Genomic DNA, 14,373 nt, shown 5'->3' with positions numbered 1-14,373 from the left:
TATAGACTCTGACACAGATAGCAACCCTGAAAGACAGTGCAGACACCACATACCGTTCTTATCCATAACAATCCTACACATCATATATAAAGTTCTCCCTCTCAAATGGCCACAATCAATTCACACATTCAAATTTATTCTATTGAAAATTGCCGTCATACTCAATGCATGGACTGTACTAATGAACAAGGTCACATACATTGGTATCTCAACAAATGTTCAACTCAACAACTGATTTGTGTTAGAGAACAGTGTACATCATAAAAAGATGTCTTGAAACAAACCGGCATTGCCATGGCAGTTACACTAGCAGTCTGAACTGTGAGGCCTCAACCTTTATGTGGCCAAAAACAAAACAATGGGGCAATGATCACTGCCCTTAACACTTGATCTGATAACATTGTCACAAAGGTCACTCTCCAGTCGTTGTGAGATGACAAAATAGTCAAGACGCCTAAAGTCATTCACCACACACTTGTACAAACCCACAATGAAAGCAAGAAACGGTACTGACCATCCAACATTATCTGCTCTTGCTGTTCGAGAGGTGGCGACCCAGAATGTGTATGCACCTTTCTTATCCGGGTAAAGACAACGAAATGAGTCAACAAACCCACAAGAGAGAAGATCCGAAAACCCTTCTCTTTCTTCCATCGTAAAACCAGCTGACTTCTTATTGCTCTTCGGATTAGCAATGTCTAGGTCACAACATACCAATCGAAGACTCTAATACACAAGTAATAACATAACCACAGCAAGCAATATTACCTATCTCTTTGTGGGCGACATTCAAGTCGCCACAGAACACAACAGGCTTTTTCTTATCGAGTTCTACAAGGTAATTCTGTAAGGCTGTGTCCCATGTTTGACGGTAGCCTAGCCTACCATGCAACAAATGCTTTTATAGAGTAGAATGTAATGGAGGGATATCACTACCTTGGTAGGCCTCGACCAGCATTCGGAACATCTACATAATCAATGCCATACAATCTTACAGCATCAGTGAATGATAAAAAATCGATGCCTGCCTTACATGAGCCAACAAAGTAGAAGGTTTCGTATTCTGCTGTTATCAACCTTCCTTCTTTGTCGTGTTCCTCGACACCTACACCCACCAATAAATCCACAAATATTCGAAACTTCGATGCATTGAAGGATACGACCGCTCACCCATCCCGTACGTCACATTCATCGGCTTTACTTTGCTGTAGAGACTAACACAACGTGCAACTCTTAGTATCACCACCTACACTATTGCCATACACGTCTCGTCACTGACCCTGTTCCAGAGTACCCCTTCCTTTCTCCAGACAACCAAAATGTATGGTAGCCTTCCAGCTTTGCCTCCTGTAATAGACTTGCTTAATAATTGTTATTACACTAATGCATTGCAGGAATACAACATCAGTCCCTCAATGGAAAAACCAAGTTTGTGTATAAGCATCTAGTTCATACATTTATACTAACGCATTTATTTCTTGATGTTTGTAGAAAATAATGATCACTGTGTAAATGATTCAGGGATGCCAATGCCATGGTGATGGTGCCAGTTGTGGCACCAGACTTCAAAATATTGACACCAGACCTGGCATGAAGTAACTTAAGCCCGGTTCACAGGACGACGCTAACGTCGAAGCTGATGCTGACATAGACATGAATCCTATTCCAGCGTCAGTGTCAACATCAAAGAATTCCGCCTGCACCAAGGCGGCGTCTTTGATGTGGAAGCTCAGCTGAGTGTCAGCGTCAATACTGTGAACCGGGCTTTAGTTTCAGCAAACAGCTAACGCTGTATAGAGCATTTTGCAATCATTTGATCTATACCACTGTATATAACAGGTTGCTTGATTTAGCCGATTTTTCGAGTTTCAGGCTTGGTCAATTTGCTGATATCACTATTAACATTAATCACGTGGCACCAAAGACCGGTTTGCAGCCACAATTTTGGCACCAGCCATAAAGAAGGCCGGCAACACTGATGATAAGAGAGATCAACATTCCCTCGGTTCAAACATGGGTGTAGTGTTACTGTGTACATTGAAATTTACGTACTTCTGGTATGTTGTCTTTATCACATTTGGTTTCTTGCAGACAGCAAATGTCAGGATCTTCACGTTTGATGTAGTCAACAGTATAACCCTTTAATGCAACGTAAAATGCTCTAGTATTTGAATGAGATGACATTTTGAATGCAAATGAAACCCTTTTCGACCAAGCTTTCAATCCATTTACATTCCACGACATAAACTTTAGTTTCCACGGCCTGCACAGTGACAAGCAGTGATTTACATCAGAGATTTAAATGCAACATCAATAGGAATACAGAGCTACACTGTATTTCATCACAATCAACAGAAGTTCACTATGCATACTCTCAAATGTTATGTCCAAGTTCATTTGATTTACAGTACCTGCCATCCGCAGTTTTGCTGTCGTTAGAGAGGTCCCCAATAGATGCTGCAGCATCTTCACTTGCTGAGTCACTCGTAACCTGACATCACAGTTTTATGTATTACACGAAGTACTTAGTATATATACATGTTTTAATTTTATTTTTTAGTTATTTGACTGAACATCCCAACAAATATAAAACATATCCAGTAAGTAGTATGATTAGCGCGCGCGTGCACACACACACACACACACACACACACACACACACACACACACACACACACACACACACACACACACACACACACCTAAAATTTTAATAGTTACAAAAAATGCAAGATTTGAACATAATTTGCTTGTATTACCTTTTTTTCCTTTGTTTTCCTTATCTTTCGTTTCGGCTCCAACTCGTCTGCGCTTTCTTTCTCATCAGGTTCTGCTGCATCCGCTGGTGAACCCTTGTATTGAAACCATACACGAAAAAACCGATTGGAAAATAGCGCAGAACGTGCCAGTTTCAGTGCGTCCAAATAAAGCTTCATGTAGCCAATACCTTCTTCTTTCTTGGAGGCATGACGTACGTGTTTATTTAACGCGCGCTAACAGTCTCAAAATGAATGTTGCTGTTGTGATATTGTTCATCTTGTTGTGCACGAAGTTGCTTAGAAAGCTGCTTGAAAAGGCTTCGAAACACGTCAGTAGACAATGGCAATTTCTTTGTGATTTTGAATTTCGTTGGTAAACTTGCATTTCATTCAGCTTGTGTCTTTGGTTGTGAGAAAGACATCTGAAACTACAAGATTGAGAAGAGACGTCGAAGAGCTGAAGAAGAAGCTGGCGGATGTCAGTGCTCAGGTAGACGCTCGCTCACTAGAGTAGTTGCAGGGTTGGCTCGTTGTGTACTAAAAAACTACAAAGAGTAGGTTTCTAGTGCCTCGAGTAGCAATCTTGCTCAATGAGTAGGCCTAACCCATACATGCAGATTTCAGGTATTAGTGTAGGAAGTTGCAGGTACAGTAGATATGCATGTACTATATATTAATAATTTTAATTTTGTAATTAATTTAGTTTAATTTTACAATTAAATTTTACTGCATGTATAACCTGGATGCACATTGACTGACAGATTCAGTAGGACACCACTTATCCGACAGGAATGGGACCAAAAGGACGTCGGATAACTGAAAACGTTGGATAACTGACGCATTTGGAAAACGACTGCAGAATACTTAAAGAAGCTCAACATCTACTTGTACATGTAACAACTAATACAGTACAACTTCTTTGACTAGGGAGAACACTAATGGGAACTGTCAAGACTTACAGTAACCATTAATCTTAGTCTGGATCAATGCTTTCGCTCTTCATGCTGTATTACAGTTGCTGTAGTACTGTACGCACAGGAATCGCATATCCTAAAAAATTTTAGTGTGTGCACAGCCTCACAGTTTAGACAAGCCATCCACCGTTGGATAATCCGTGCTGTCGGATAACTGAGTGTCGGATAAGTGGTGTTCTACTGTATATGCAAACCTGTATGAAGAGATATGCAAATGTGTTCATGTGTGCTGTACCACATTATGGCGATCACACTGGATACCACCATAGACTCAGACTGGTCCCCAGTCCTCCTCATGCTAGGTTGCTACACATGTGCTAACTGTTACGTGTGTATAGGACCATGTGGTTTTACACGTGTTTTTATCCTAAGCACGGAAGGACTGGATACGTGAAACCACATGGTGCTATGCACATGTAACAGCTAGCGCATGTGGTGTAGCATCCAAGCACGAAGGAGGACTAGGCACGAGTCTAGGATACCTAGTGTACATGTGCTCATGCATGCATGTACATTGTCTGCAAATGAAAGAAGTTGCTCTTCTAGCTGGAAGGCTATAATAAGACGTTAATATTGCGATACCATTTACTGTTCGGGGTTCTCCCTAAAGCGTGGTTTCGTGGCACTGCACCACACTGAACTACCCTAGTCACGTGACCAACCTTTTGCATGTGTCCTACACAGTTCGATGTACAGTACTGTACACTGTACTTACATATACAGCAATCAGACAGCATGCGTGTGTGTGTGTGTGTGTGTGTGTGTGTGTGTGTGTGTGTGTGTGTGTGTGTGTGTGTGTGTGTGCAAACGAATGCTGAAGATGTTTCAGGCTGTAATGACTTCGTTGGCTTTTGTCTTGGGGCAGAAAACTTCACTAATTAATTAATATGCAGTTTGACCCACAGTTTTGAATCGTATTGTAAAGGTGTGGGTATCCGAGGGTACATCGCGGTAAGGAGCGTATCTTGCAACTACCATCTCTGCATCGCTATTCTTAAATCCCAGGGAGAACCCTGTTACTGCACTTGAATTGTGTTGCAACATGGATGATGTTGCAACATCACTAGGAGACCTGGAAAAGAGTGATACATGAAAAAGTCACGAAGTAGGTTTTTGAACTGTACATGTTGTTTATGTTATTCTGGTGTCATTTGTAAAGAAGCAGTTTGTACACTTAAAAATTTAATTAATTAGTTAATTAATGTTTTTAATTATGTTTCATGTTTACTTGACACATGGACATTTTTGTAATCTCTGCAAATTACAAAGTGTCATTACCTGCAAACAAGCCCACCTTTACTATTTGGTTGCCATAGAACATTAAGCTAATTTAGTATTGACTCAATTTTATTAGGACGAGTTTGCTTATCATGCAAGATTACAACGGAAACTGAACAAAGTAACAGAAGATTTTAAGACTTCAAGTATGCAAACTAGCATTACAATTATACATACAGCATTTTGATCAAGAGAAATCGTGTAATGCTTACAGCCAGCAATGACCAGACGTTTGCATGGAAGACCAGGTTGGTTATGAAGGGAACTATCATGGTGTCTATGGTCAGTAAGTATCAAAGAGTTGTATTGTAGTGCGTTGTTTTATGATTTTATTTTCATGTTAATGTTTCTAGTTTTTGACACATGTAGCTGTAGTGTGGTGGTTTTGGACGGACATTGTCCTTTCTGTTCCTGCAAATTTTCTCTATCCAATGGATGGTTTGTTGGCATATCCTGTTGGAAAATCAGGTGATTTTTTAATCGAATAGAAAGCAAATGATAATTGTGGGTAGACTATGGCGGGGGAGGGAACCATGAGTTAAACTGTTTGACAGTCATTGTGGATTCATTCTATTAACATTCAGGAGATGTGTTGGGATAGTCAACCTGAGGGTTTAGGCTTACCTGCAGATTGGCATGTGCTACTAATCTGGTTAGAACTAACGCTGCAGAGTTGGACTGATGGAAATTTAGCTCATGACATTATAAACAGTAGGCATGCCTGCTGAATGACATGGACCAAACAGATGGACGGACAGACAGAGTGTGTACCGCTAGAGCTTGTATTCTTGTAGTAATTGTAAGGAATAAATGAATGTGACACACACACACACACACACACACACACACACACACACACACACACACACACACACACACACACACACACACACACACACACACACACACAACAGACAGACAGACAATTTATTCTCGTACGGATTCTACTTGTACATAAGCTAGGATTTTTAAATACAAACCAGTCCTTGCAAACAACAAAGTCATTAACTAATGGACTTGACCTTGACAGACAGACAGACGGACATGTATACAGACAGCCATAACATACAACAACAGACTTAGAGTACAAATGCAAGAGATATTCATGGCAGGCTCCTTTAGAGGGTATAGTCATGATGGATATCTGTTTCACGTTTGTATGCAAGCTATGTAGCAATGTTCTAGTGCTGCCTGTGAGAGCTGACACGTGTGTAGTGATTACTGTTTATCGTTGCTGTGAAGGTGACGTTGGTGCTCCTGCTTGGGTCCTGCTCTCCTCCCATGCATTGGAATTTACATTCTGCCTATTGAATCACTCACGCCAGCAACTTTCCACATCCCAAGTCAAAACAAAGTCATAGCAGTTATGCAACTGCAACCCTAATTATTGAGTAATGGATATTAAGCCCACCTTGAATATGAAGAGTTTATTTGATTGTTATGTGTAAACGAGTATTTTAGATGTGCGTACTCTATCAGATTCTCAGTGACCTTAGCACTGCCTGCTGCAAAGTGGGTGACAAAAGTGTGTCTATATTCATGTTGTTGTGTGAAACAGAAATGCAGGTGCGTAGTCACCAATTTGGAAGTGGTAGAGTTGAAAATTAATATTAACTATTTAATCAACTGAACATGTTTAAGATTAAGTTTCACGACAAGTCATATAATACTATTACCAAACGTTATGCCATGCTATTTCTAACACCTCCTGTAGTCACCTCATGCATGTACTTGTACTATGGCAGTGACGTCATCAGAGGTAATTAAATAAAATATTATTTAATCAGTTATACCTTACTCCGGAAGTTCCCGGAAACCAACGACTGGTGAAAGTACGAATTTTGAAAAGTGGTAGGGTTGAAATGTCAGGTGTAGGTATGGACCAGATGTGGGGATGACACGTGAATTGTGTAGCAAGAGGTCATGTTTACAACAAAATTTACAATACATAGAAATTACTACTGTAGTACAGTGTGTGTACCCAATATAAATTAGCTTGAAATGTTTTGTTGCATGTAACTGACTATGTCACTGAGTACGTTCATTACTTCGATCTGAGATCCAGATAACGTATATAATACAGTGTATGTCTACAACACAACTTCTTCTATATCATCATCGTTCACTGTATCGTGTGTTATGATACTTGTTGGAATTTGCCTCTCCCGTCTTGGTAGCAGTGGCTCTGAACTAAGGAAATCTAAAGACTTGTTATTACTCTTTCCCGCCTCGGCCTGCTCACTCCCCACTTTCCTCTGCGGAAAGACAGGAATACTTGTTTCCCACGGATATGGCTTTTTCTTGTTAAATTTGAGAGGCAGCTTCTTTACAGGGGGTGAGTCGATTGGTGCAGCTGCCTTAGGTTCAAGAAATGATGGTTGGTATCCGGTTGTCTCTTCTAAATCGTCTACTGGTTTGTCTGCTGGCGGTGGCATTTCACCATTGACTGCTAGTTTTGTGAGATTTTCAGTTAGAGGGGGTTTGTGTCTACGAGTTAATGACTTCCCACTGCTCTCTCGATGCTCGCCGCTGCTGTGGGTTTCAAGCGATGCAGCGTCACTATTCTCTCGACTGTGGTTGGTCTCTCTGGCTTTTATTCTATCGGATGTGGCTCGTCTGCCTGCCGAAGTAGAGTGTGCACCATAATAGTCTTCGTCTGTAGAGAGCGCAGGCCGACCGCTGTGCAGATTCTCTACACGGTTACTCCATGAATACTGGCTGCTTGATTTGCTAATCATTGAGGCTTGATCGGATGCTTGCTCCGGTTTTGTCACCACATCAACTGCTGCGCTATCCCTCACCACATCAGAGCTAAGTACAAACTGACTAGACGATTGATCGTGTTTCAATATATCGCCGATGCCATTCATATCTGGTGAAGTCTCCTTTGCGGCAAGGACGTCACCAGAGCTGGTTGCAACAGTGGGATGATCCCTCACAATCTGCAGTGTCTGTTGGTTAGTTGAATTGTCACTTGCTTCTTCTTCATCCATTGCCCTTAGCTTTGCAAGCAGGAGATCTTTCTTTCGTCGTTCTTCAGCTGCAGCTGCCAGTGCTGCAGCATCAGGTTCTTCTCCATTTTCATTTTGACTAGTCAGTTGTGGACCAACTGCCACCTCTGCCTTACTACCATTCTGTGTTACAAAAACTCCCTGTGGCAAACTGGTGAGTGCCCTCTCAAACGGTTGTTCATGTTCGTTTACTTGACTACCAACAGGACGAGACAGAGATTCACTGTTTCCGAGTTCGTGTGTTGCTAAGCTACTGACATTCTCCTTCATAGTATGTTCCTCACCATTAGACATGGCACTGTCCCTCACAGTAGACGAAGAAAACAAACGTGGAGAGTTGCGTCTTGGCATGTTGAGCGGTCGTGGTTGTGATGGAGGTCTAGGCAACGAGTGTGTTGGACTAGGCGACTGCTTGTCTGGTAGTACACTAGTCGTGCTTTCGGTCAGTGAAACAGACGTTCCTGATGTCATGTCAGTCGGCGGCCTAACGTCACCAATGGTAAGGGTCTCCGTGTTGACTGCAACATCTTGTGTAGATGTAGATGCATGTGCGACGGGAGGTAGAGTTCGTGGCGTGTTCCTAATTATTCTTTGACTGTAAATGTTCTTGATCTCCAACTCCTTGAGCTTCTCCTGCAATCACAAACAAGCAAACCATCAGGAGACTGAAGAAAACATGTGGACATGGATATACACAGATACACAAAGAGAAGAGAATAACGACGTTGGGTCAAACAAATGAATTGGCTGTTCTGATACACTAATGTACGTCTCACCTTGAGTTGGAAGAAAACTGTCTCGTATTGTTCCTGCCATTTCTCGGCTTCTTGCACCGCTTGTTTATACTTTAACTTTAGGTCTTTTACTTCGCGATTGTGTGTCTTACCCTGCAATTCAACGTGCTTCTCCAGGTCCTACACAGTGAATACAAACAGTTATGAAAATTGTCCAAAAAATTACATTCACAATGCTTATATATGCACCTAACAAACACCTAGCAAATGCCTCAATTAATTAATTAACTACCATCACAGATTTTAGTTTGTATTAGGGGCCGTCTGTAATTTTGTTTTTATAAATCCGGATTCGGATGAATTGCTGTTGAACCACCCACCGCGAATTCCGTCTCTAAAATATTATGACTTGACTGACATATTCTCGTATTGACGACTGACAAACAAGCAACTTTATAATAATATAGTGAATGGTCTCTACTACACGTTTTCAACTACAGCTATAGGTGTTTGCATATCAAACATTTTTAGCCACTGACCATCCCATTAGATAAGCTGTTCTGACTGTGCAGCCAATTAGGCATGGTCACTAAATGGTCTGACAGGCGGTTGTCAGCTGGTAGCATATCTGATAGTTCTGTTCCTTCTGCACTGTCTGCAGCGTCTATACGAACATTACCGTCCACTTTGTGCTCCTTCAAGGTTCGTAAGATTGCTTCTGTGCTTTGGGAGCAAGCTTCTTGTCCTAGAACTTTCTAAACTCTAGTAATTATTTGCTTTTCTGAACCTGTAATTCGCCTGCTGTGCTGTCACAGTGCAAAGTCTTAATAAACTGAGCAGCTGTGGTATGCTTAGCTTGCACTTATAGCTACTAACTTAGGTTAAGGTAAAGTGATTTCAATTGCCATTGTAATAACTACAACTGTCTCATTATTTACTTCCTCCGCCAGGTCAACTGGAGCTGAGAGTAGTCTGAAGGCAATAAGGATATGATGACATCATTGAATTTCATATTTTTAAGAATTCGTATTAGGGTTGACCCACCACCCTTTCATTCCGAATCCGGATTTATAAAAAATACAAAAATTACAGACGGCCTCTTAAAATAGATCATAACTACGCAAGACTACACTTTAAGTTAAGTAATTAAAAGCCATTCTTGTCAAGTTGTTACCTAAAAATCGTTAGAACTTGTATTAATTAATCATTAATATCAACAGTGTACATGTCAAAATTTTACTTTTGCTTCCGCCAGGTGTTACTGCCACAGCACGCGCCTGCAAGCAACTCTAAACATCACTAATCTGTCACATGAACTCACCACGACCCTCTTTGTCTTCTCATCCAACTTCTCATTTGTCTTGTTCAGCATCTGTCTCAGTCTGTCTCTCTCCAGCAAGTGTTTATCACCCGACAGTTTGGTAACTTCATTCAACATCACCTTCAACTTCCAAACCTCCTCGTTCTGCTCCCTCATCTTGTGCTCGGTCGCCATCAATCTGTTCTGACTCTTTCTCAATCTCTGCTTCAACCCAGCCATCTCAAGCGTGTGACGGTTGACAAGCTGCGGCAGCTCGGCCTCAGCATTCTGAAACCGATCGAGCGCCTTCCCCTGACGAAACTGAACAGTCCTTAGCAGTTTATTTTCCTTCCTCAACTCTTTAACCTCACTGTCCTTGATAACGAGCCTATCAGACAGCTCAGTTATTGTTTCCTGTTTGGCAAGGATGACGCGTTCCAGTGGCGACGGCTCTGCCACGGAGATAATCGTTGCTGTGCGTTTAGGCGTGATCTTCGGAGAGTGTCTGCTCTTTTCCGACATCGCATCGAACTGATGAACGCGCGCCTTGTGCTTCCTAGCGCTCACACGAGCGGTTGGAGTTTGAGGTCGTTTTGCTGCTTTCATCGCCGCTGGTCGCGCTTTGGCGGCTTTGTTAGAACTATTGCGGCTTGTTCGTTTCATTCTCACTCTGCGAGCGTTGCTGGTTGTCGATGGGGTGGAGGGGTTGGCCGTCAGTGAGTTGCCCGATTGTACGTCTGGTGATCGTGAGAGACTGTGATGTCCACTGGAGTGGTGATCTTCTTTGGGCGAGCGTTCGACGCCCTCGTCTTCCGATTCGCCTTCGAATTCGTCTTCGGAATAGGGAGAGTACTCCGATTCGATCATCTTGTTCTTCTGTCTACCATACACGTAGGAGGCGTTTCGTCTAGAGCACTAGTATGTTGCTATGCGACGTTGCTATTGAGCTATAGCGCGCTAGTTGTTAGTGTTAGTTTGCAGGAATGCGAGGACAAAGCTGCGGGCTGCTGACAGAGCCTAGCATAGCTCTGTAGAGATACAGAGTTTGGATATGTCTCAGGGCTGATACATCAGATCTCTATCTATCTACCTGGTAGATATCAAACATTTGAGCTAGACAGTCAGATTCAAATACATTGACAAAAAATGTGGTAGCCAAGATAGGTACGGTTTTCTAGCTCAAAACGGTTGGAGTTATAGCGCTCATGCATATATTTCTAAACATACAGACAGAAGTTGAACTCAGTACCTTTTAGTGCTAGCTAGAGATGTGATGTGTTTCATAAATAATTATATAATTATAAAAATTAAAGACAGACAGACAGACAGATAATTTATTCTCATGCAGATTCTACTTGTACATATGCTAGGAGTTTTTAAATACAAATCAGTCCTTGCTAACAACAAAGTCATTAACTAATGGACTTGACTTTGAATGTCAAAATCAAATAATCTATCTAAATCACCATGATTAGGTGACAGACAGACAGACAGCTCCGAAATCGTCAGCAGTGCAGCACACACAGATGGAGCTGCAGCACTAAAGAGAGAAGAGAAGAAGCTGACCAAATATTACAAACAACTCCTTCCTGGGGGAGAATCGTTCACCATTGTCCCTTTAGTCCTGGAGCATTTTGGAAGATGGGGCAAGGAATCAGAATGTTATCTACAACAATTATCCCTCAGATCTACAGACGACTTGGGAAGACTGAACAGGGCGGAGTTTTTGCTGCAGTGGAGACAACGCATTTCAGTTCAGTTGCAAAAATGCAATGCGAAAGTTATCTATCGCAAGGTAGAGGGGGTGCTGAGAAGTGGCAAATAAGAAGTGTTATCTGTAATAATAGAGAAGAAACGTGGACCAATACGGTCCATATATCATATATGTTTTTTCAAGTGTAGTTTATGCAGAGAACAAAACTTTCAAATATTTTACTTTAGACGTGGCTGTACTAGCTCCTCTAGCCTGTAATAGTTTCGATGTTTGAAATTATACTACCATTGACAGACAGACAGACAGACAGACAGACAGACAGACAGAAACACACGAAAAACTAGCCACTTCGAGTCTCGTAGCGGAAAAACAAGCAGGGGCATGTAAGAAATCGAGAGTTCGTTTGTTCCGAGGAATTAGCAGGGATTGCTACGTCTCCAGTAACTGTAAAACTAAGAATTTGTCAAGTTCTCACACTGATAGGTTTATGATAGAGCATTTCTGAGTTAGTCAATTATAATTATAGAAATCACACAACTAGATCTCTTAATTAAATTTTGTGCACAAGCACGTCTATACGTTAAATGCCTCCAAAACGAGATGCACAATTCAGACCGTCTGTTTGCACCAGTTCTAATGCTCTAAATTTCAGTGTTTGTTGTAGGTTTTGTCTTGTTTGCTACACTTGTACTTTGCACATGCAAGCAAGTGCATGCTAGTAAGACTATTGTCAGACTCTAGACGCAATGAAAGAAGACAAGTTTGCAATGTAATCATCCCACTAGACTTTACTTACTACTCACACTCACATCAACTAGCGGATTAGATAGTGCACGTGATACTCACAGTACCTAGACACGCTCAATGCTTCGGATCTATTAGTATATTCGTCCGCCTTTGTAACACAGTGAGACTACAACGCCTTGACTCGAACTTGGTTGGTTGGTTGGGGCGTTCTAGGCGCTGCATTGCGGTGCCTCAACATATTATCATCATGGGCTGCAGCCCTTCTCGTGCGACATTTCACTCTGGTGCCTCACTACCACGGAACTACTACGGATTACCCAGGCCCCTCTCAGGTACAGTACTGTACTGAATGTCTAGACCACATCTGGCCCTCCCAGATACTAGGCACAGCCTACGGGGCGTGGTCAACATATTTGCATGGTCTGAGGAAATCGTGTCTTCTAGGTTACAATCCTTCGAATATGCACTGGAATGCGCTTGATTCTGCTGATGCTTTGCTTCCTCCGCCATATTCAGTGACGGTACCGGACGGGCATGTCTCACTTGATCGAAGTTATAACAAAGAAGAAACGACGAATGAACGCCAAGAGAGCTCTGAAACTGAAGATCTCAATACAACATTTCATTCCTTACAAATAGGAGACACGGAAGTGCGACACGAGGTCAGTGCCGAGCCATCCATCCCTGCACGGCAGGATTGCTGGCGGAGACGGCTAAGAGCGCGGAGTGCTCCCGATCTATCATTGCTCGTCTCACATTCGTCTACTCTTCCAAGAAGAACGAGTGTGTCTCCATTTCGTGAGGAGGGAGGAGGGCAGACGTTGGAAAATCTGTGGCCAAACAGGCAGCTCTCCCGACGGTCTCTCGATGAGACTACAAGTAGACGGAGGAGCGACGGCATGATGCTAACCTCTCTGTCTGTCTCTCGTATTCGTTCGCCTGAAACTGTACGCGCGGAGAGACGGCGCAGGAAGAGAATGCGTCGACGATCGACTCCTCAGCGATTAGACTTCGGTCGCTGTCCGGTCGCCGGACACAGTAGTAGCGGATTGAGCCTACAGCCGTCGATTATGGAGAGAAACAGATCGGTGCCTGACTTTTCGCCGTTTGTCATGGCGATTTCTCCAAATTTTCAGTTTGGAACAAAGGTGCGCCAACGGTCTACATCTGCACCTCTTCCCGAGCCAGTGACGGCACTCGGGGTGGCCCCCGCCGGAACTCGGCATGTCAAACATACGTCTGCTCCGCACGCAACCGAGATGTCGTCGACTCCGGAGACGGTTTGCTCTGAAGTGGCAAACCCTCAGACTTTTTCCGCTATGAAACGTTTGTCACGTACGCAATCTCTAGACAAGCAGCCAAGTGTAGAATCGGAGACCCCTTTTAGATTGCCTGCGTTTGGTCGCACCAAGTTGCCTCCAATCATGAACGTATCTACAGCCAAGATGTCGACAACTGTTGCTGACAAATCCATTGCCTTGAAAGTAGGACGACAACCAGACGAAATGCTTTCAGCTGACAGCCTACGGCATAGCTAGTTTATGACGTCATCCACATTGGTTGGAGACGACTATTTAAAGTGTAGATAGACCCTGCTAGTGTAGATAGCACGACAAATACGACTAACGAGGTGTATATCACGTACGAGAAATACCTATCTATAAAATAGATAACCCAACATTCGCAAAAAGTACATTTCGGTGTAAATCTGGAAATCAATTAACTAAGTTGTCAACCTATATGTGTTTTTCTAATTATTCGATAGTGCAAATAGTAATCGAATGTTTGATAGGTACATGAGATCTCTTCTAAAGTCCCGGAACTTGCGGGGCAGTAATAATAAAAAATAAAATAGT

The 14,373-nt window shown here is 42.5% G+C and overlaps 4 protein-coding genes across 5 annotated transcripts; 2 read left to right on the top strand and 2 right to left on the bottom strand.

The window, feature by feature from the left end:
• Positions 1-119: 119 nt before the first annotated feature.
• On the bottom strand, positions 120-2,993 carry LOC134186506 (exodeoxyribonuclease-like). 2 transcript variants are annotated; one of them, XM_062654491.1, is made up of 12 exons: positions 2,948-2,993; positions 2,760-2,852; positions 2,412-2,491; positions 2,203-2,263; positions 2,053-2,139; positions 1,280-1,347; positions 1,171-1,214; positions 1,034-1,105; positions 937-967; positions 769-881; positions 515-698; positions 120-454 (listed from the first exon to the last, which is right to left on the bottom strand). In XM_062654491.1, exons 1-12 carry the CDS (start codon positions 2,966-2,968, stop codon positions 337-339), a joined length of 972 nt encoding a protein of 323 aa, XP_062510475.1. In that variant the 5' UTR covers positions 2,969-2,993; the 3' UTR covers positions 120-336. The 2 variants fall into 2 exon arrangements, with proteins under 2 accessions (XP_062510475.1, XP_062510474.1); XM_062654490.1 differs by lacking the exon at positions 2,948-2,993 and having other exon boundaries at positions 2,760-2,941.
• A 7-nt stretch (positions 2,994-3,000) lies between these two features.
• LOC134186505 (guided entry of tail-anchored proteins factor 1-like) lies at positions 3,001-6,633 on the top strand. The gene is made up of 6 exons (XM_062654489.1): positions 3,001-3,088; positions 3,154-3,249; positions 5,088-5,157; positions 5,226-5,293; positions 5,365-5,479; positions 6,254-6,633. Exons 1-6 carry the CDS (start codon positions 3,008-3,010, stop codon positions 6,370-6,372), a joined length of 549 nt encoding a protein of 182 aa, XP_062510473.1. The 5' UTR covers positions 3,001-3,007; the 3' UTR covers positions 6,373-6,633.
• A 290-nt stretch (positions 6,634-6,923) lies between these two features.
• LOC134186503 (lebercilin-like protein) lies at positions 6,924-10,963 on the bottom strand. Its single transcript, XM_062654488.1, has 3 exons — positions 10,078-10,963; positions 8,799-8,936; positions 6,924-8,655 (listed from the first exon to the last, which is right to left on the bottom strand). Exons 1-3 carry the CDS (start codon positions 10,921-10,923, stop codon positions 7,102-7,104), a joined length of 2,538 nt encoding a protein of 845 aa, XP_062510472.1. The 5' UTR covers positions 10,924-10,963; the 3' UTR covers positions 6,924-7,101.
• A 1,607-nt stretch (positions 10,964-12,570) lies between these two features.
• On the top strand, positions 12,571-14,202 carry LOC134187015 (uncharacterized). The gene is made up of 2 exons (XM_062655125.1): positions 12,571-12,849; positions 12,962-14,202. Exons 1-2 carry the CDS (start codon positions 12,765-12,767, stop codon positions 14,053-14,055), a joined length of 1,179 nt encoding a protein of 392 aa, XP_062511109.1. The 5' UTR covers positions 12,571-12,764; the 3' UTR covers positions 14,056-14,202.
• The last annotated feature ends 171 nt before the right edge of the window (positions 14,203-14,373 follow it).

Source organism: Corticium candelabrum, chromosome 11 (assembly GCF_963422355.1).
Source record: "Corticium candelabrum chromosome 11, ooCorCand1.1, whole genome shotgun sequence".
NCBI classification, from domain to species: Eukaryota; Metazoa; Porifera; class Homoscleromorpha; order Homosclerophorida; family Plakinidae; genus Corticium; species Corticium candelabrum.
Note: the sequence above shows the minus strand (reverse complement) of the source record. Positions and strands in the feature narration are given on the sequence as shown.

Coding starts and splice junctions, on each gene's coding strand:
- LOC134186506 (XM_062654490.1), bottom strand. CDS start 2,936: ATGAAGCTTTATTTGGACGCACTGAAACTGGCACGTTCTGCGCTATTT. Junction 882..936: donor GCTGGTCGAGGCCTACCAAG/GTAGTGATATCC, acceptor GTTGCATGGTAG/GCTAGGCTACCGTCAAACAT. Junction 455..514: donor AGAGCAGATAATGTTGGATG/GTCAGTACCGTT, acceptor GAATGACTTTAG/GCGTCTTGACTATTTTGTCA.
- LOC134186505 (XM_062654489.1), top strand. CDS start 3,008: ATGAATGTTGCTGTTGTGATATTGTTCATCTTGTTGTGCACGAAGTTG. Junction 5,158..5,225: donor AGAAGATTTTAAGACTTCAA/GTATGCAAACTA, acceptor TAATGCTTACAG/CCAGCAATGACCAGACGTTT. Junction 5,294..5,364: donor GAACTATCATGGTGTCTATG/GTCAGTAAGTAT, acceptor TAATGTTTCTAG/TTTTTGACACATGTAGCTGT.
- LOC134186503 (XM_062654488.1), bottom strand. CDS start 10,923: ATGATCGAATCGGAGTACTCTCCCTATTCCGAAGACGAATTCGAAGGC. Junction 8,937..10,077: donor AGAAGACAAAGAGGGTCGTG/GTGAGTTCATGT, acceptor TTCACTGTGTAG/GACCTGGAGAAGCACGTTGA. Junction 8,656..8,798: donor CAGTTTTCTTCCAACTCAAG/GTGAGACGTACA, acceptor TTGTGATTGCAG/GAGAAGCTCAAGGAGTTGGA.
- LOC134187015 (XM_062655125.1), top strand. CDS start 12,765: ATGGGCTGCAGCCCTTCTCGTGCGACATTTCACTCTGGTGCCTCACTA. Junction 12,850..12,961: donor ATTACCCAGGCCCCTCTCAG/GTACAGTACTGT, acceptor CGTGTCTTCTAG/GTTACAATCCTTCGAATATG.